Genomic DNA, 22,412 nt, shown 5'->3' with positions numbered 1-22,412 from the left:
AAGGGAGATTGGGAAACAGAAAGTTGAGAGTCAAAGAGATTGCATTTTCTTTTTAAGTTCACAATGATCTAAGGTTAAAGGTTATGTTGAGTGAAGTGTCTACACCACATGATAATAATGTACGTTGCAGACATGATCTCTGTTCACATGAATGTATCCAAAATGTTATTTTTTTTAACTGGATACACATGTACAAAATTGCTCAACCATTATTTAACTGATGTTTTCTCATACTATAACCAGTCCCTAAATATCCAGCATACTGCATGTTACATAGTTTAATAACACCAGGACTCTGGGTGGACACTGAAATAAACTCACCCATTAGTGACCTGAGAGTCTCTCGTTGTTTTTGCACCTTCATCAGCCTCTGTTGTGCTCTCTCTTCCTCTGCCCTCCTTCTCTCCTCTATCTTCTCCAGGATCTCTCTGTCCATCTCATAGTGGCCTCCTCTGTTTCCTGCCACCATCTCCTCCACCTTGTCCAGCAGCTCAGTGACCTGAGTGTCATCAGCCCTGTTCTTATTGTTGAGGACATGATACCTGTTCTCACATTTCTCAACAAGCCAGTGGAAGGCCTTCCCTTCTCTCTCAATGTGCTGCTCAATGGTTGCGTCTCCCAGACAGTCCCCACCAGTGAACAGCACTATAGTGTGACTCCAGACTCTCTCACTGAAAAGCTGCATGTGTCCCTCGACTGATCTTCTCTCTTCCCCTGTGAAAGGGACATCCAGCGTTATGACCAGGAGGAGAGTGTGGGGTCCTGGAAGACACAGAGACACACTGTGTACTATCTCCTGTATAACCTGCTCAGTAGTGTCCTCTACAGGGAGATTACTCCACCATCCTGGAGTGTCGACCACAATGACCTGCCTCCCTGCTACTTCTTCTTGTCTCTTCACACACTGAGCAGCTGTCCTGTCAAACTCCTCTCTGCCCAGGATGGTGTTTCCTGATGAACTCTTCCCAGCACGTCTTCCCCCCAGCAGCACAATCCTCAGCTCTGAGAGATGGAGGGAATCACCTGTCAGAGAGAGAGAGAGAGAGTTTTACGTCTCCTGCCCTGTTTGCATGTGTGTTCTGTCTTGCTGTGTTTTGTCCCTCTGTGTTTTCCCCTCTCTCTCGACCACCCATGTCGTTCGTTCGTCCGCCTTTGGCCAGTTATCCATCATCCGAATCGCCGCCTGGTGCAAATCACCATACTTCCTGTTCAAAGTCTCACCTGTCCTTCGTTCGAGAGCCAGAGCAGGGCGTGAGCAGAGATTTTCTGTTCCTGAGTGTTGTGATGTGTCTGTTTGGTGTTACCAGTTTTTTTTACCTATACGTAAACCTACGCAGTATAGTGTTTAACGTTTGGATATTCTTATGTTTCTACGGCAGGGACAAGGGGACAGGTTAGCTGCCCATGGGCCTACATCCCCATCACGTACCTGTTAACATCATTAGGTAAGGAACGGGCGCAACCCAATGTACTTTTGACTAGAGAGGCATTAGTTTGGGTAGGCAGGATAGTCTGGAGGTTTTTTTCTTGTTTGATTCTTTGGCATGGTTCATGGTTCTCTTGTTCCCTGCGTCGTCTATTTGTGTAAAGAAACAAACAAACCTTTCATATGTACCCCGGTGTCTCGGTTTTCCTGTTAGTCACCTGTTCGGGAAGCTCAATTAATGTTACATCCTTTCCTATAGAAGACAGATCGTAAGAAAGAGGAAAATATGTATGGATGCACGAGAGAAAATGAGATTGAGAAACGGAAAATTTTGAGTGAAAAATATTGCATTTTCTTTGTAAGTTCACAATGATCTGAGTTTAAAGGTTGTGTTGAGTGAAGTGTGGACACCAACTGGTAATAATGTAAGTTCTCTGTTTACATGAATGTATAATATTTTTTTTTTTACTGAATACACCGTTGGGCCCACCACCCATGGGAGAAACCGTGGGAGTCGGGTGCGCTGCCACATGGGTGGCAGTGAAGGCCAGAGGTCGCGATGGACCAAACCAGGGCGGCAAGGCTTGCTCTGGGGACATGGAACGTCAGCTCGCTGGGGGGGAAAGAGCCGTAACTGGTGTGGGAGGTGGAGCACTACCAGTTGGATCTGGTGGGGCTTACCTCTACGCACAGTTGTGGCTCTGGATCCTTACTCCTTGATAGGGGAGGGATGTTATTCTTCTCTGGAATTGACCAGGGTGTGAGGTGACGGGCGGGTGTGGGGATACTCACAAGCCCCCGGCTGATCGCCGCTATTTTGGAGTTTACCCCGGTGGATGAGTTTACCCAACGCCTACGGGTTGTGGGGCAGAAACCTCTGACTGTTGTCTGTACATATTCCCCGAACAGCAGTTCGAAGTATTCTGCCTTTTTGGAGACCCTGAATGGAGTCCTGTATAGGGCCCCAGTAGGGGATTCCATAGTGCTGCTGGGAGACTTCAACGCACACATGGGAAATGACAGGGACACCTGGAGAGGCATGATTGGGAGTAACGGTCGCCCCGATCTGAACCCGAGTGGATGTTTTTTTGTTGGATCCTGGCATCCTATGCCAGGATCCTGTTTGTGGACTTCAGCTCCGCCTTCAACACCATCATCCCTGCCCTGCTTCAGGACAAGCTCTCCCAGCTGAACATGCCCGACTCCACCTGCAGGTGGATCACAGACTTCCTGTCTGACAGGAAGCAGTGCGTTAAGCTGGGAACACAAGTCTCTGACTCCCGGTCCATCAGCACCGGATCTCCTCAGGGCTGCGTCCTTTCCCCTCTGCTCTTCTCCCTGTATACCAACAGCTGCACCTCCAGTCATCCGTCTGTCAAACTTCTGAAGTTTGCGGACGACACCACCCTCATTGGGCTCATCTCTGACGGGGATGAGTCTGACTATAGGTGGGAGGCTGACAACCTGGTGAACTGGTGTAGCCAGAACAACTTGGAGCTCAATGCTCTTAAGACAGTGGAGATGGTTGTGGACTTCAGGAAGAATACAGCCCCACTCACCCCCATCACCCTGTGCGACTCCCCAGTCAACACTGTGGAGTCCTTCCGCTTCCTGGGCACCATCCTCTCCCAGGACCTCAAGTGGGAACTGAACATTAGCTCCCTCACCAAAAAAGCACAACAGAGGATGTACTTCCTACGGCAGCTGAAGAAATTCAACCTGCCAAAGACAATGATGGTGCACTTCTACACAGCCATCATTGAGTCCATCCTCACCTCTTCCATCACCGTCTGGTACGCTGCTGCCACTGCCAAGGACAAGAGCAGACTGCAGCGTATCATCCGCACTGCTGAGAAGGTGATCGGCTGCAATCTGCCTACCCTCGAGGACCTGCACACCTCGAGGACCCTGAGGCGTGCGAGGAAGATTGTGGCCAACCCCTCCCACCCTGGTCACTCCCTGTTCCAGCTACTCCCCTCTGGCAGAAGGCTGCGGTCCATCAGGACCAAAACCTCACACCATAAGAACAGTTTCTTTCCATCTGCTACTGGCCTCTTCGACAAGGCCAAGGACTTCCATTGACATTCATTCACTTATTTAACTATTATAAGTCCATCTAATGGCAATTCAGTATGCATAAGCCACTTTATCTCAGTATCCGATTGCACTGTTGACCATTCATGCTGCTCATTATTCCTATTTTTATAAATATTTTATTTTATATTTAAATTGTTGTATTCTTAGATTGTTTAGTTCTTAGAAATAGTTAAACTTTTGTACTTTTACTTAATTTAAGATCTGTATATGTTTAGTGTTTTGCACCTCCCTGCCACAGTAAATTCCGTGTTTGTATAACATACATGGCGAATAAACCGAATTCTGATTCTGATTTCTGTGCTAGTCATGTTTTATCTATAACAAACACCATGTTAAGACATAAGGATGCTCATAAGTGTACATGGTACCAGAGCACCCTAGACCGAAGGTCGATGATTGATTTTGTAATCGTGTTGTCGGATCTGAGACCGTATGTTTTGGACACTCGGGTGAAGAGAGGGGCTGAGCTGTCAACCGATCACCATCTGGTGGTGAGTTGGGTCAGGGGGTGGGGGAAGACTCTGGACAGACCTGATAAGCCCAAGCGAGTAGTGAGGGTGAACTGGAACATTTGGAGGAGGCCCCTGTCCATGAGATCTTCAACTCACACCTCCGGCAGAGTTTCTCAGGCATCCTTGCAGAGGTTGGGGCCATTGAACCGGAGAGGGCAATGTTCAGAGCTTCCATTGCTCAAGCCACAGTGGAGAGCTGCAGCCTCGGGATCTTAGGTGCCTCAAGGGGCGCTAACCCTTGAACACCGTGGTGGACACTGGTGGTCAGGGAAGCCGTCCGACTGAAGAAAGAGGCCTTCCGGGATATGTTGTCCCGGAGGTCTCCGGAGGCAGCTGCAAGGTACCGACAGGCCCAACAGGCTGCGGCTTCTGCTGTGAGAGAAGAAAAGCAGCGGGTGTGGGAGAAGTTCGGAGAACCCATGTAGAAGGACTTTCAGTCTGCACCAAGGTGATTCTGGAAAACCATCCGCCACCTCAGGAGGGGTAAGCAGGGAACCATCCGAGCTCTGTACAGCAAAGATGGGACGTTGTTGACCTCAACTGAGGAGGTTATTGGGTGGTGGAAGGAACACTTTTAAGAACTCCTAAATCCCACCATGTCCTCTATGATAGAGGCAGGGCCGGAGGCTGATGGGGGATCAGATTACATTTCGCTGGGGGACGTCACTGAGGTAATCAAACAACTCTGCAGTGGCAAAGCCCCGGGGATTGATGAGATCCGCCCAGAAATGCTGAAATCTTCGGATGTGGAGGGGGTGTCATGGATGACATGTGTTTTGTGTATCTGGAGAAGGCGTATGACCGGGTCCCCCAGGAGATACTGTGGGAGGTGGTGCGGGAGTATGGGGTGATGGGGGCCCTTTTTAGGACGATCCAATCCCTGTCCACCCAAAGTGAGAGCTGTGTACGGGTCCTCGGCAGAGTCGAGTTCGTTCCATGTGGGGGTTGGTCTTCCTGTCATTCGTGACCTTCAGCACTCACTGGATCGTTTCACAGTCGAGTGTGAAGCGGCTGGGATGAGGATCAGCACCTAAATTTGAGGCCATGGTTCTCAGCAGGAAACCGATGGAGTGCTCACTCCCGGTAGGGAATGAGTACTTACCCCAAGTGAAGGAGTTAATTTACCTCTGGGTCTTGTTTGTGAGTGAGGGGAGAATGGAGCGAGAGGTTGGCCGGAGAATCGAGGTAGCGGGGGCGGTATTGCATTCGCTGTATCGCACCGTTGAGCCGGAAGGCAAAGCTCTCGATCTACCGGTCAATTTTCCTTCCTACCCTCACCTATGGTCATGAAGGTTGTGTCATGACCAAAAAAACGAGGTCGCGAGTACAAGCAGCCTAAATGGTTTTCCTCAGGAGGATGGCTGGCGTCTCCCTTAGAGATAGGGTGAGGAGCTCAGTCATCTGTGAGGAGCTCGGAGTAGAGGCGCTGCTCCTTTGCGTTGAAAGGAGCCAGTTGAGGTGGTTTGGGCACCTAGTAAGGATGCCTCCTGGGCGCCTCCCTAGGGAGGTGTTCCAGGCACATCCAGCTGGAAGGAGCCCTCGGGGAAGACCCAGGACTAGGTGGAGAGATGATATCTCCACACTGGCCTGGGAACGCCTCGGGGTCCCCCAGTCAGAAATGGTCAATGTGGCTTGAGATAAGGACGTTAGGGCCCCCTGCTGGAGCTGCTGCCCCCGCACTCCGGATAAGTGGTTGGTGATGGATGGATGGATACACATTATGTACAATATTGTTCAACCATTATAAAACTGATGTTTTCTCATGCTATAACCAGTCCCTAAATATCCAGCATACTGCATGTTACATAGCTTAATAACACAAGGACTCTGGGTGGACACTGAAATAAACTCACCCTTTAGTGATCTGAGAGTCTCTCTTTGTTCCTGCATCTTCATCAGCCTCTGTTGTGCTCTCTCTTCCTCTACCCTCCTTCTCTCCTGTATCTTCTCCAGGATCTCTCTGTCCATCTCATAGTGGCCTCCTCTGTGTCCTGCCACCATCTCCTCAATCTTGTCCAGCAGCTCAGTGACCTGAGAGCCATCACCCCTGTTCTCATTGTTGAGGACATGATACCTGTTCCTACATTTCTCAACAAGCCACTGGAGGGCCTTCCCTTCTCTCTCAATGTGCTGCTCAATGGTTGTGTCTCCCAGACGGTCCCCACGAGTGAACAGCACTATAGTGTGACTCCAGACTCTCTCTCTGAGAAGCTGCATGTGTCCCTCCACTGATCTTCTCTCTTCCTCTGTGAATGAGACACCCAGTCGTATGACCAGGAGGACAGTGTGGGGTCCTGGAGGACACAGAGACACACTGCGTACTATATCCTGTTTAACCAGCTCAGCAGTCTGCTCTAAAGGGAAATTCTTCCACCATCCTAGAGTCTCGACCACAGTGACCTGCCTCCCTGCTACTTCTCCCTGTCTCTTCACACACTGAGCAGCTGTCCTCAGGTCAAACTCCTCTCTGCCCAGGATGGTGTTTCCTGATGAACTCTTCCCTTCACGTTTCCCCCCCAGCAGCACAATCCTCAGCTCTGAGAGATGGAGGGAATCACCTGTCAGAGAGAGACAGATAAAGATAGGGAGAAAAGATAGATGCATTAGAGAGAAAGTGAGATTGAGAAACAGAAAGTTGAAAATAAAAGCGATTGCATTTTCTTTCTAAATTCACAATAATCTAAGTTTAAAAGGTTATGTTGAGTGAGGCGTCTACACCACATGGTAATAATGTAACTTGCACACATAATTTCTGTTCACATGAATGTATCCTAAAAAATACAATTTACTGGATACACATTATGTACAATATTGCTCACCCATTATTGAACTGATGTTTTCTCATACTATAACCAGTTCCTAAATATCCAGCATGCTGCATGTTACATAGCTTGTGGCACAACAGCTCACTGAGCACCTCTCCTCAAATCAGCTTTATGAACCTCTCCAGTCTGGATTTCGTCTCCACCACAGCACTGAAACTGCATTAGCCAGGGTAGTCAATGATCTACTGTTAGCCTCTGACGCGGGTTCTATCTCTGTCCTGGTTCTTATAGACCTAAGTGCAGCTTTTGACACGGTGGATCATGAGATTCTCTTGGAACGTATGGAGAACTATGTTGGGATTTCTGGTACGTCACTTCAGTGGTTTAAATCGTATCTATCTTTTAGATCACAATATGTCCACTAATGATGGCTGCTCATCCAGGAGCTCCACTGTAAAATACAGAGTACCACAGGGTTCAGTTCTAGGCCCTCTGTTATTTTCACTCTATATGCTGCCTTTAGGAAACATAATTAGAAGCTTTGGGGTACATTTTCACTGTTATGCAGATGATACTCAGCTATATATGTCTATAAAGTCTGGAGAATTTCCACATGCTATGGAAAAATTTGTTTCTAGGTTGAGAGCTTGGATGACTGCAAATTTCCTTCTTCTAAATTCGGATAAAACCGAGGTTCAAATTTTCGGTCCTAAAAAATATAGAAATAATTTTTCCAATCTGACCTTAGACCTAAACGGCGTCAAAGTCTCTCAAAGCCAGCTGGTAAAAAATCTAGGAGTCACAATGGACCCAGACCTTTCGTTTGAGTAGCATATTAAGCAAATTACCAGAACTGCATTTTTCCATCTACGTAATATTGCCAAAATACAAAGATTTCTCTCAAAGGATGATGCTGAAAAACTAATACATGCATTTGTTACGTCCCGATTGGACTATTGCAATGTGTTGTTCTCTGGCCTCCCAATTACCCACCTAAAAAATTTACAGCGGGTGCAAAATGCTGCTGCTAGACTATTGACCAGAACAAGAAGGTTTGATCACATAACATCTACTCTTGTCTCTCTACACTGGCTCCCTATCCAAGCCAGAGCTGACTTCAAAGTGAGTCAGGTGGCTGAGCGGTGAGGGAGTCGGGATAGTAATCCGAAGGTTGCCAGTTCGATTCCCAGTCATGCCAACTGACGTTGTGTCCTTGGGCAAGGCACTTCACCCTACTTGCCTCGGGGGAATGTCCCTGTACTTACTGTAAGTCGCTCTGGATAAGAGCGTCTGCTAAATGACTAAATGTAAATGTAAAGTTCTACTACTAATCTACAAATCTCTGCATGGATTGGCACCACTGTACCTCTCCGGTCTCCTTGCACCCTATTGCCCCGCAAGGACACTTAGATCTCAAGATGCCGGCTATCTGGTGGTTCCCAAAATTAAGAAAAAAACAGCTGGAGGTAGGGCGTTCTCATATAGAGCACCTCTTCTCTGGAACAAATTACCTGTCTCAATTAAGGATTCTGATACTGTTTCGACATTTAAAATTAGGTTAAAAACGTTATTGTTTAGTCAATTCTATGAATGTTAAAGGTAAGTATGTTACTAGTTGGAGGCAACGGGGGACGGGTTGTTTCCATCCTTATTCTATAAGTATAACTTATTTTAGAGTCCTCTTCCCCTGGAACAGATTTCATGTTCCAACTGAGGGGGGCTGTCGCTGTCTTGATGTGTGGGGCTGCATCAAATACCCCTTTTTTGCTCTGTTAAATTGCTGCACCAGTCCACACTTGACCGGTGGGAATCTCATTCTATTATGACTGTAACTGTTAGCTGCTCTTGGCATTCTCTAATCCCTGCTCTCCTCTCTCTGTCCCCCCCCCACATACATCCCTTGTGGTGTGGGGGGTTTGAGTTGTCAGCACCTGCCTGGTCGGCCAACGCTGGACCTGGTCGCGAGTCTCCCGGTCCTGTCCTACATCTATGAAGTTGAACAATGGATTTTGGTGTTTCAAAACCCATCGACACTGTATGACTATGTTTAGCCTGTGTTCTGCTCCTCTCTCTCACCAACCGTCTCTGGAGGAGGGGATCCCTCTCTGAATTGCTCCTCCCAAGGTTTCTTCCATTTTTTCTCCTGTTGAGAGTTTTTCTGGGAGTTTTTCCTTGTCTTCCTTGAGGGTTTAGGTTGGTTGAGGGGCAGTTCTATGGGCGTATGTGAAGCCCTCTGTGACATGCTTGCGTGTAAAAAGGGCTATACAAATAAATTTGATTTGATTTGAGCTTAATAACACCAGGCACAACATGCTAGCAGACAAACTTTGTAGCACAATGGCGTGTGATGTTTTTGTCTCCTAGTGGGCCGGCCGCAAGCAATAAAGCTTTCTTAAACTTGTTCACCGACTGTGCAATGCTTGATAGATTAATATTTCCCACAGGGTGGACACTGAAATAAACTCACCCATTAGTGATCTGAGAATCTCGCTCCGTTTCTGCACCTTCATCAGCCTCTGTTGTGCTCTCTCTTCCTCTGCCCTCCTTCTCTGCTCTATCTTCTCCAGGACCTCTTTGTCTGTCTCATAGTGGCCTCCTCTGTTTCCTGCCACCATCTCCTCCATCTGGTCCAGCAGCTCAGTGACCTGAGTGTCATCACCCCTGTTCTTATTGTTGAAGACATGATACCTGTTCCCACATTTCTCAACAAGCCACTGGAGGGCCTTTCCTTCTCTCTCAATGTGCTGCTCAATGGTTGTGTCTCCCAGACAGTCCCCACAGGTGAACAGCACTATAGTGTGACTCCAGACTATCTTACTGAGAAGCTGCAGGTGTCCCTCTACTGATCTTCTGTGTTCCTCTTGGAATGAGACACCCAGATTGATGACCAGGAGGAGAGTGTGGGGTCCTGGAGGACACAGAGACACACTGTGTACTGTCTCCTGTTTAACCAGCTCAGTACTGTTCACTACAGGGAGATTCTTCAACCATCCTGGAGTGTCGACCACAGTGACCTGCCTCCCTGCTACTTCTCCCTGTCTCTTCACACACTGAGCAGATGTCCTCAGATCAAACTCCTCTCTGCCCAGGATGGTGTTTCCTGATGAACTCTTCCCTTCATATCTCCCCCCCAGCAGCACAATCCTCAGATCTGAGAGATGGAGGGAGTCACCTGTCAGAGAGAGAGAGAGATAGGGAGAAAAAGATGCATGAGAGAGAAAGTGAGATTGGGAAACAGAACCTTGAGAGTAAAAGAGAGATTGCATTTTATTTATGTTGTTCCCAATGGTCTAAGTTTAAAGGTAGTGTTGAGGAAAGCATCTATACCACAGTAATAATGTCAGTTGTAGACATTTTCTCCGTTTATAACAGCACCATTCATTCTACAATGTGCTGGAAATACATTTGCAAAATATTGTTCAACAATAATTGAAATATAATGTTCTCATACTATAACTTGTCTCTGCATCGTCAGTAAACTGCATGTTACATAGCTTAATAACACCAGGAGTCGGGGTGGACACTGAAATAAACTCACCCATTAGTGATCTGAGAGTCTCTCTCCGTTTCTGCACCTTCATCAGCCTCTGTTGTGCTCTCTCTTCCTCTGCCCTCCTTTTCTCCTCCATCTTCTTCATGATCTCTCTGTCCATCTCATAGTGTCCTCTGTTTCCTGCCACCATCTCCTCCACCTTATACAGCATCTCAGTGACTTGAGTGTCATCACCCCTGTTCATATTGTTGAGGACATGATACCTGTTCCCACATTTCTCAACAAGCCACTGGAGGGCCTTCCCTTCTCTCTCAATGTGCTGCTCAATGGTTGTGTCTCTCAGACAGTCCCCATTGGTGAACAGCACTATAGTGTGACTCCAGACTCTCTCACTAAGAAGCTGCAGGTGTTCCTCTACTGATCTTCTGTGCTCCTTTGTGAATGAGACATCCAGCCGTATGACCAGGAGGAGAGTGTGGGGTCCTGGAGGACACAGAGACACACTGCGTACTATCTCCTGTTTAACCAGCTCAGTAGTTTCCTCTACAGGGAGATTCCTCCACCATCCTGGAGTGTCAACCACAGTGACCTGCCTCCCTGCTACTTCTCCCTGTCTCTTCACACACTGAGCAGCTATCCTCAGGTCAAACTCCTCTCTGCCCAGGATGGTGTTTCCTGATGAACTCTTCCCTGCAACTCTCCCCCCTAGCAGCACAATCCTCAGCTCTGAGAGATGGAGGGAGTCACCTGTCAGAGAGAGAGAGAGAGAGAGAGAGAAAGGGGGGGGGGGTGAGGAGAGGTAAAAAGAGGCATGGGTCAGAAAAGTAGAGAAAGAAACAGAAATAAAAACATTTAGTGAAGAGAAAAAAATTTGATTCATCTGATTTATGTTATAAATGTACTGAAAGATGGAAAATGGGTGGTCAATTATACTGTGTGGGTAAACAAAACTTTCAAAAAAATATTTAAAAATACAATTACTTATCACATACCACGAAATAAACTATTATATTTACACATGATATGGCGCAATTGAAATCTTTGTTTCTTTTCAGAGCTTATGCAGGTCACGTGAAAAATGATCCAAAAATGATCGACATCGGCTGCATGAAACGACCGGCGAGAGTTGCCGCTTGCAGTCGGGGAGGAGTTAAAAACAGCTCCGTAAAGTCCGACATTCCAGCTTCTCGTGGTTTGCTGCTTTGACGTCAGTAATGGCCGATCAAGTGTTGTTTGCTTACTTTATCGCTGATGAACTGCATGGTCGCAAATGTCGCATTACAACTTGCACGAACAGTGCACTGAAATTTGTAATTTTATGTATTGGGCTATGTTACACTTTTTCTCCAGTCTGCAGATTGATAATACAATTTGCAGTTTGGTCCGGATTTGAGCATTGGCAAAACTGAAGGTGTCAGAATAAAGTTGTCGTGTGTGAGTCTGGCCAATCATGAAATAGCTGGGTCGTCATTAGAACCACTGCAGTTGCTCTTGAGAAAATGCATTCACAAAGTTAGAGATGTGCATTTAAGAATTCTACACAAATTCTACCCTACAAATGAATATGTATTGACATTTGGCAATAATAAGCTAACTTTTTAAACTTTTTGTAAAACTGATAGTCTATTGATCATCTTTTTTTAAATGCCCTTTTATTGGTACATTTTGGGTTGACTTGTCAAATTTCTTTAACTCCAAATTTAAATCAGATATTGTATTGACAATACATAATGTTATTTGTTATCTTTCTCATAGAAATTCAGATGTTGAATACATAGGGAATGTTTTTATTTTATTAGCTAAATTCTTTATACATAAATGTAAATGTGCCTCTATAGTGCCTAAATTTGCTCATTTTCTAAATGACGTCAATTACCTCATTAAAACACTAAAATCTATGCATAATGAAAAAAGTGTCAAACTGGTTGAATTATATGAAAGGTTTTGTTAATTACATTATAACATGTGCCTCTTTACTTTTTGATGTTGACAAATTAGTTTTTTTTTAATAGTTGTATATTATTTAAATTGATCTTGAAGATGTTTCTCATCTAATGTTCACTGCTGAATTGATTGAACTGTCATTGTATTTGTTAACATTTTTGCAATAAAAAAAGCAAAAAAACTGATCAATCTGATCAAACAAATCGATCTCACGGTACAGTGACCTAGCCTCAACGTCGTCTCACGTTGGACAAAAAGTCTAAACAGAATTCACTGATTCAAGTCAGCTGGCTGCAGACGGCTGTCGGCGCAGCTAGCGCTGCCTGAAGTCGAATTGGATAATTTTTCACGTGACCTGCATATGCTCAGAAGAGGAAACAGAAAGGATACGAATGTACGAGTGTAGTTCGGATCATACTCTCTGTACTGGCTGCTGCCGTTCCTGTCTCCCGCGGCTGCCGTGTCCTTACACCTTAGGAGCCAAATCCTTGCAAGTATGGATGTCAACCTGGTTCAGATATTGCTTGGTGCAACCGACCTTCTAGACCGACGTATGATCGACTGCGGGGACGTGTCCGTGTTCCTAAAGGGCAGCGACCCTAGAATGTCTAAGTTGACTTGACTCTGGCCGAATTCTGCGTGGCGTTCGGGGTAAGCTATGCGAGGTGTACCCCGAGCGTCGTGTCGAAATGGACGACTACCTGGCTCAAATTTGAGATATGGCCCTGCGCTACGGTGGTAGTTTGTTCTATGAATATCATAAATGTCTGTCCTCTAATGCGGCCTTGCACCTCCAGAAATGGAATCAGGGGCTGGACTGGTCAGTGAGGGATCTAGATTTGGTGAGCCGTGTGTTTACTGGGCACATGCCGCTCTCCTGCTCCGTGTGCGGATCTCTGGCTCACTCTGTAAACCTGTGTCCCAGAACCGCATATGCGCCCATTGCTAAACCTGAGGCGACCCTGCAGGCCGTGCCTAGAGGTGGTCGGAAGAAGGTAGGGCCCTATCAGTCATCCGCAGCTAACCCACTGCTGTGTATCCACTTCAATGAGAATTTGTGTCATTATGCTAACTGCAAATATCTGCATGCTTGCAGTTGTGGAAGAAATTGGGATTTCCTGTGTGCTTATATTAATCACTAATCAATAGAACTAGTCATTGGATACTAGTTAGTACGTTTATCATGTAAGCTTGCTATTAATAACAGTATATTGTGTCTATGTGTCAGGTTAATAGATGTTCGGGGTCAGGAGAAAGTACTGGCTAAACGGCCCTTGTCATGACTACAAGGAGAGCTCCAACTATGAACTCTCTAGTGTGAGAGTTGTCATGTGTTGGGAGCAGTGAATCTTTTTCTCTGAGACTGTTGTAACGTCATTCCTGCCTGACTGTCACAATCTATGTTTACATTCTTGTGCCCTATAAAAGATGGTCCTCTGGCTTTCGGAGCGGAGAGAGACCTGGTTGAGACCTAAGCTTGGTGTTGTGTTGTCATTTATGGTCAGAAGACTGGTTTTCTCTCCCAATCTGCAGATTGATAAATACGTATTAAAATCCAGAACTTAACTGAACTTAGTCTCTCCGTTTATGAAGAGACGGACAAAACACCTTCTTCATCACAGTTTTGGTGGGGACGCTCATCCCCGAAGTGTATGCCCTCGTCGGGCCCGCCTGGCCCCGAAGGGCAAGTGAATAAAACAGTGTCCACCCCTATAAACGTTGAGAGACTCAGTATTGCACTGGATAAGCATCCAGATCGGTGTTTTGTGATGTACCTTTTGGATGGTCTGACTCATAGGTTTCATGCTGGTCTGTTTGAGCTGCTGACTGTCAATCATGTATGTAATAACCTGCAGAGCGCGCTTCGTGAGCTGGGTGTCGTGGATACACTCATTCAAAAAGAGATAACTAAAGGTTTCATGATCGGGCCTTTCGACGAATCCCCTTTCTCCCCATTCAGGGTTAGCCCCATAGGCGTAGCCACGCGCAAATATTCAGGCAAGAAACGCCTGATAGTGGACCTGTCTGCTTCGCACGGCTGCGCAGTGGCCAGTATTAACAGCCTAATACCGCGTGGGCTTTTTTCTCTATACTATGCCAGTGTGGATAACGCAATCCATGTGATTAAAATCGCAGGCGCGGGCACATGGCCGGGCAAAGCGGACGTGACCGATGCGTTCAAGGTCATGCCACTCCACCCCTCTCAATGGCATTTGTTCGGTGTGCGCTGGCGCGGGAAGCTGTACTTTTCTGTTCAGTTAACCTTCGGCTTCCGCAGCAGCCCGCGCATCTTCGACACGCTGTCGGAAGCGCTGTGCTGGATCCTGTTAAATGTGCTCAAATTGCCTTTCGTCCTGCACCTTCTGGATGATTTTTTAGTGGTGGATTTTCCGTGCTCGCCTCCGGCCCGTTGCATTTCCATGCTGCGGGAGACCTTGGCGCTTGACGTTGGGTGCAGGTCGGATCTATCCTTCTGGGCTCTCCTGTGCGCCGAATGGAATGGCATTTCGTTTTTCTATAACGATGAGGTAGAAACGTCCGCCGCCCTGGAGTTTTACACAAACGCCGCCCCGTCGGGTTCGGGGGTTACCACGGTCGTGAATGGTTCTGTGCTGCATGGCCCGTGGAGATCCTGTCTCTTCCGCCGGAGCACTATTCAAGCGCACTTCACAAATTATACCCGATCGTCATCTCCTGTCTTTTGTGGGGGCATTTATGGTGCAGGAAAAAGATCACCGTGTTCTGCGACAATGAAGCGGCGGTCTGTATAATCAACAAGGGAAGGTCTTCGGTGCCGTTCATTAACCGACTGGTCAGACGCCTCACTTGGACGAGCGTCCTGGGCAATTTTGTATTGCGCGCAGCTTACGTCCCTGGGCTTGCCAACTGATTCCCTATCTTGCTTCAAATTACAGGAATTCCGCGTGCTACGCCCTCACGCGTCGCCGACCGGCCTGGTATGCCCCAAGTTCCACCAAGCCGTGCTAGACTAGGGTCAGCTGGTTCAGCTGAGGTGCTACAGCAGCATGTTTTGTCTGCATGTCGCTACATGAGGTTGGGTGTGTGCACCTCCACATTTAAATCATACGATTCTGCCTGGCTTCAATTTTCTACATACTGCGGTGCTTTTTCTGTGAGCCCTTTGCCTATGAATCTGTCCCTGCTGTGCGCTTTCATGGTGCACTGCTTCGAATCCCGTAAGCTGCAACCATCGTCCATCAAGGCATTGGTGGCAAGTGTCCAGTTCCACCTTCGGTGCGTGGATCCTTCGGCATGCAGCCTTCTGGGGAGCCCGGCTGTCTGCCTCCTCATGAACGGTCTACGCAAGCAGAGGCCCGAAAGGAAAGACAAACGTCTCCCCATCACTCTGCCCATACTGCACAAACTGGTGTCTGCTCTAAGACGGGGATGCTTTGGGGTTTACATCGACGCTCTGCTCGAAACTGTGTTTTTCACGCATTGTACGTGTTTCTGCGGTGCGGCGAATACACCACTAGATGCGCTGCCTTCGATCCGTCTTGCGATCTCACCATGTCTGATTTAATAATGGGAAGTGGGGTGTTCACCATAGTCCTGAAGCACAGCAAAACAGATGCAACATGCAACATTGTGATTGGTCAAACTAACTGTGCCTTCTGTCCATTTTCCTCCATGTGCCGGTACCTGTCCTGCCGCCCCCGGGCGACACCTGATGAGCCCCTGTTCACCAGCGACGCGGTTGGGAAGGCCATGACCAGACCATGGTTCACCCAGCGGCTCCGGAACCTGTGCGAGCACTGTGGCCTGTCTCCGGAGCTGCACACAGCGCATTCCTTCTGAATCGGGGTGACCACCTCGGCTTCTGCGGAGGTGCCCACGTCTACGCTGAAACTGATGAGCCGTTGGTCGTCATCGGCTTACGAGCGCTACGTGCACCCCAACACATCGGACATTGTGGATGCGCAGAAGCTGATGAGCGCATGAACGGACACCCATGCTGATGCGGATGCTCCGCTGACACATTTATCTCACATCCTCATGTAACATCCCATATTTGGTGCACGTACACAGGCGCCTTTGCGTACATCCTTGGGGTCGCCGACGGGCGCTAGAGGGCGGGTCTCTAGAGGTGGCATAAATCTGCCCTGTATGAGAAGGCTACCGGATCATTAGTGCTAGAATGTCTCGTGGGAACTCTGTTGCCAATGCAATGCATGCTGCACGCTCTAAGGCAATCGGGGAGTACCTCAGGAGATACCCGGATACCGGCCGGGAACAGCATGGTGCGGGCGCGGAGCCTGTGTGCCGCACCCTCACACATTTTGTTTCTTTCCCACTAGATAACATATCCCCGTTCCAGCATGGTGCTGCCTTCCCGTACATCCATCACGCGTTGGATGAGAAGGGTACCGGAGAGATGGTCGGTGTGGTGGGCGGTTGCGGGCGCACGTCACGTCGAGCACTGGGTCTTGACGGGACGTGCGCGTGGGCCGTCTCAGCGGACGTGATGTCGTTCACGAACGACACATCACTAGTACACGGTCCGTGTACCTGGTGGCCATTGGTTTTTCTATTTTGCAACCCATGTTGACAAACTTGAAATAGGGCCGTAATATCGATTTGTCACATTTGTCGTTTAAAAAAAATCTAATCTAATCTAAATTTATTTGTATAGCCCTTTTTACAAGCAATGTCACAGAGGGCTTCACATACGCCCATAGAACTGCCCTTAACTAACCTAAACCCTCAAGGAAGACAAGGAAAAACTAACAGAAAAACTCACTAGAGGAGAACAAATGGAAGAAACCTTGGGAGGAGCAATTCAGTGAGGGTCCAGAGACGTGTAGTGAAAGAGAGGTGCAAATCACAGGCTAAACATAGTCATACAACAGGGAATAACCATATAACACAAATGGTATAACGAGCCATGTAGTCGTTTGTTTAATCGGCCGTATTATGCATACTGGAACTAGTGAAAAAAAGAGATAGGGGAAGAGATGTGCAATGATTGGTGGTGTTATTACTTCCAAACACCAGAGGGCAGCTGCGACTATCTTTTTTTTACCTGTGATCTGTAGGCCTACTACCTTGACGCACTGGATGCACATGTTAACCAAGTTTGCTAGTTGCTACTTAGTTAATAAACAATTATCTTTGATCTTTGAAACATTACAAGACGGGGCTCCAGTGTGTGATCAAACAAGGCCAAAAGTGCCATACGGTATCAGTTGAAAAGACAGTCACATCCGTGCAAGAAAACCTCCCCAACCCCTCTCCTCCCGCCTGAATTACCACTTTCAGCTCTGTTGTATGTTTTAATGAAGTGCATTGAGGAAATCATAGAGAGCAAATCTTCCCTTTTTGTTTATAAAAAAACTATCATCTTATTTGCTAATGTAAAGTCTATTCAGCTTGGATTAAATGTATAGTTAACTTGACCCAAAACATTAAACTTAAATCTATTCAATTTTGCAAAAGGCCATTGTAGTGACAATAGAATCATTTTCCTTAAATCCATCAATGTACAAGACATTTTAGCCTACATCAATGCAATTAAAATGGTGCAATGAAAACCTTCTTATGTAACCTAACAAATGCTAACACGATGCCCTTTCTGATCATTGTGAGGTAACGTGTTTTGGGACTAAAACACTGGAATGAAGAAGTTTACCTGAAGCCATTGTTGATAGTCAGCAGCTTGTCTCCTTCTCTCTTTACACCTGGAGAGAACAGAGAAGGTCAAAAACATTAACCCTTGTGTTATCTTCGGGTCATTCTGACCCATCAGTCATTGTGACCCACCGTCGTATTGCGACAAATTTACCTCCTACAAAAACAAAGTGAAGCATTTTCTTTTAACTGTGGGGCTGTCTCAGACCCCCCACATTGCAATGGTTAAAAGAAAATTATTTTTATTTGTTTTTGTATTGGGTAAAATTGGGTAAACACAACGGTGGTTCGTTATGAACCTTTGGGTCATGTGACCCGAAGGCAGCACGAGGGTTAAACTTGCCAAATGAAGCCACGTCCTCTTGGTGCCACGCCAACCTGCTCATGTACTTGGAATGCATGTCACAGTATCTGCTAAGATCAGGCATCTTGTACTGTGTGTGTATATTTATTGTTGCTGTTAATCTGGTTAACCATTATATTTTTTATCAACGTTTAAAGTGGTCATTGACTGCAAAACCGAGTTAACCTTGTCATAGTTGAATAACGACAGTTCAGTGGGTAAAATGACCCCTTGTATGTCAATTTTGTGGCGTGACAAAGGTACAGACCAGAGCCAAAAAAGGTGAAGCCACCGAGCTGATGTCAACTCGATGGCTTTTTGGAAACCGACCGCTTTACAGCGACAGTTTCAAATTGTGAGATTTTTATAGGAAAGAGGTGTCAATGGGACTCGAGGTTCTCTGTATGTTCATTTTACCCACCGAACTGTCGTTATTCAACAATGACAAGGTAAACTCGGTTTTGCAGTCAATGACCCCTTTAATAGCCAATTCCCCAAATATGTCCACTATTGCAAACATTTATCATATTCGGAAGGAATAAAATCTTGATGCATTTAAACCAGTCAGTCCTAGATGATTTCTGATAATCATCTAAGACCATTTTACTTCAATTGTAAAGTTGTGCAGTAGATAATATTTTAAAAGAAAACTGCATACATTAAATACAGTACATCATGAGAGTTTGTGTGATTTAAATGGTCATTTATTATCACACTGGTATGTCAAGGCAAACAATTACACTGGACTGTACAGCGAAAAATAACAAAAGATCCAAAGTGATCCCAAAATGATCACATGTGAACAAATGATCCACATCTTCAATGCTAAACTTTGCAGTCATATGAAAAATTAACGAAAGACCCACAGACACCTTGACCTCTCTGGGGTCCTAAGCAGCATTCTGCTCAGGGCCCTCCTACCTGCCCTGTAAGCCATGGAAACCATTTGTCCAACAGTCACACCCAACACCCCAGTGCTCTCATTACAAACCTCCCTCCTTTCAGAGGTATCAGGCTCAAATCTCAAATCTCAGGCTCATATCTCCCCCTCTACTGTATGTTGATTTGGATAAATACCAGTATTTAGAACCATGTGAGAGAGATGGTTATGCACTATTACACTTTATACATCAACATAAACACCCTTGAAACCAACCTGAGAGAGAGTGAGAGAGAGACAGTTAGAGAGAGAGAGAGAGTGAGAGAGAGACAGTGAGAGAGAGACAGTTAGAGAGAGAGAGAGACAGTGAGAGAGAGACAGTTAGAGAGAGAGAGAGAGAGAGAGGCGGGTGTGTGTGGCGTGTGTATGCAGAGAGATAAAGAGAGAGAGATGGACAGAGACAGAGGGAGAGAGAGAGGCAGGCATGTTTGAGATGGATGAGTAGACTAAGAGAGAGTCAGAAAGGGAGGGACTGTCAGAGCTGCTGGTAGAGGTGTTCATACTGGAGAAACATCACCAAGTCTAACTCTGCAATATCAACATTGGATACTATTATTTAACACATTATCACTTTCAACGTCTTCAACTCTAGAGACATAATGAACAGTTTAATCTTATCTAAAGCATTTTTACTGCCTTCTCTGAAACTGCCCTCTGTCATCACAACTTCTGTAATAACACCCAGTCCAGTATACATCTGTACCCTAGACAATGATTAACAGGAATGACCAAGGATCTGTACTGTGCTTTTGTACTCAGAATCATCTACAGTACAATGACAAACTAACTACTGACAAACAAATATTACCATTAAACCCATTATAATCCTTCATTCTCTACTGGATATGGTTCTTCATGTTAGTGTCCAACTAAATGTTCCAACGGTTCAACCATGTCTCTTGACTACATCCTGGTCCTCCATTTAGGAGGATTGTAGGTCTGAGCGTTCAACTAGAATCATCCTCACTTCCTACCTGACCTGAACATGATCCCTGGAGGGACTTACCTCTGCTTTCTGCTGGTCTGAATTCATGAACCCGTCAAGTCAAGCAGGCATTGTCCTTTGTGCTGGAGAAGAAACGTGTTGATGCTGTTTGTGCTGCTTCCTCAACGAGGAGTGTCTCTGGAACATTGTAGTTACAGGTACAGTACAATACAACAGGTCAAAGTCTGGTCATATCGCCAAAATTAATTCTAGTAGCAGGTACACTGAGCAGTACAATACAACAGGCCAGAGTCCAATGATATGAGAGCTGTTAACCCTTCAGGTAGGAGGGCCCTGGGTGTGCAGTCACATCAGAACATCAGTATACTGTAGCTGATACAGAATACACAGTACTGTGACCATCTACACCTGCTGTTACTCTGAACTACTAACTCATACATTATCTTTGTATTTTATTTAATAAAATCATGTCAACAATATAGTTTCAATATAATTTGTTAGTGTACTGCAAATTCATATTTCATTTATTTGTATTTAAATTGTCAATGACTATATTTGTACATATAAACTAGGCTGATACACTGGTGTTGTACACTCATCCTAGGTCTGACACTGTTCTCTGCATGTTTTATTTGAAGCCAAGAGTTTTGTTTAAAGCCGGGTCATATCTACCCAACATAGTTTTCATCACAAAACATGAGGGAGATCCTTTCTTCAGGACCATGTCAACAGTGGCCCGTGCTCTGTCCTTCCTCACTGCCTCCACCTTCACTGCCTCCATCTTCACTGCTTTCACCTTCACTGCCTCCACCTTCACTGCCTCCATCTCAGCATCGTTGATTACTTTCTCCTGAAGAAGGCCATCCAGCAGATCATCCAGGACAGGCTTGGACACTCGCTCCACAAACGCCAGTCTTGCAGAGCGCAGCTGCTCCTCTGCAGAGCCCTTCTGAGCATGCTCAGTCTGCCTGCCTCCCATCGATGAGGAACCTGGTTGTGTGGAGGAAACCCAGATGTGTTCAGCTGTTCAGAGATGAAGTGTTTACAGTGACAGAACAATATCGATGAGGGAGAAGCAGAGCACCCTGGAGACAAGACATCAGACACTGAAATATTGCTTCAATACATCCTCTAGTCATAAACTGATACTCTGATTACATCACAAGTTCATATGAAAACTCTTGACAATGTTTCAGACCATCCCCCCAAAGTTGGTGAGTGTAAAATGGACTGTAACAGTCCAAAATCTCTAAAACTTGGTATGCATGCTTTATTTCTCATGGGAAACAAAAATATCTCAAGAACCCATCATATCTGCAGCATGGATTTGTCTCTATAGTGACAATTTGTGAAGAATTAAAAAAACAAAAAAGCCATTGCTCCAAATGTTTTGAAATGTTGTGTACATGTATAAAATACATGTCTGTATCATGTACATTTTGAAATGATTTACAATGTTGAGGAGGAATCTGCCATTGCTGCTTACAGCTATATTAATATTCTCGTTCGCTTCTCTGCTCTTTAACTCAAAAAGTCCTTGGTCAAATTTTGACTTTGGTCTCCTTTGACCAATTTCTAATTTGGCACTTTGATACTACATGTCACTTGTTACTCCCACACCAATAATGGCCTATATTGGTGCATAGGTGGCGCTATAGGACATGTCCAAAATGTCCAATTTTCAAAGTGATGGCATTTCCACCCTGTTTGTCCAAAAATCTTCTTCTCATGAACCATTGCACCAATAGACTTGAATCATGGACTATCATGTGTAAAATACATGCCTTCCTGTAGAATGATAGGGACTAATGAATTAAATACAAACTGGCTGCATGGTATGCATTTATATACATTTCCATATGGTCTCAACTATAGATGGCCAGTAATGTCATTGTCCCCAAATCAATATCAAGATCTTCACAAATAAAATAAAATGTGTTGCCTACAAGTAAAGAAAAATTGGGTCAAAAAGATTCATAAAGCCATGTAGAGATTTTCAAGCAAGGCGTATTTTTGTAAATACGGTACAGTGATGATACTCCACGTGCTGCTTAACTACATAAAATATTGCTAACCACGGGATATTCACATGGTATCCATAGTGATTTCATAAACAGGCTTGCTTCCCAGCAGCAGCTAGCCTGGCTTCAACCTGCTGCTATGGTTGAAGAATGCAGTTAGCTAGTTTGCTAAGAAATGAATGCTGAATAAAGAAACATCCTTTAAAAACACCTTACATTTATTGGAGGTTTTTATTTAAAACATACATACAAAGTTATACAAAGTGTATCCCCGTA

At 45.8% G+C, this 22,412-nt stretch overlaps 1 protein-coding gene across 1 annotated transcript in view; it reads right to left on the bottom strand.

Annotated features, from left to right (window-relative positions):
* LOC136944394 (uncharacterized) overlaps positions 1–21,094 on the bottom strand; it is a 49,124-nt gene extending 28,030 nt beyond the window's left edge. Inside the window, exons 1-8 of the mRNA XM_067238142.1 lie at positions 20,788–21,094; positions 17,888–17,936; positions 15,865–16,107; positions 12,636–12,709; positions 10,339–11,040; positions 9,268–9,972; positions 5,889–6,593; positions 322–1,023 (exon numbers count right to left, since the gene is read on the bottom strand). Of these exons, the coding sequence (XP_067094243.1) occupies positions 322–1,023; positions 5,889–6,593; positions 9,268–9,972; positions 10,339–11,040; positions 12,636–12,709; positions 15,865–16,107; positions 17,888–17,936; positions 20,788–21,094 (3,487 nt within the window). The remainder of the gene's footprint in view (positions 1–321; positions 1,024–5,888; positions 6,594–9,267; positions 9,973–10,338; positions 11,041–12,635; positions 12,710–15,864; positions 16,108–17,887; positions 17,937–20,787) is intronic.
* Positions 21,095–22,412: the final 1,318 nt, after the last annotated feature.

Source organism: Osmerus mordax, chromosome 6 (assembly GCF_038355195.1).
Source record: "Osmerus mordax isolate fOsmMor3 chromosome 6, fOsmMor3.pri, whole genome shotgun sequence".
NCBI classification, from domain to species: Eukaryota; Metazoa; Chordata; class Actinopteri; order Osmeriformes; family Osmeridae; genus Osmerus; species Osmerus mordax.
This window is presented reverse-complemented; position numbering and strand designations above follow the sequence as displayed.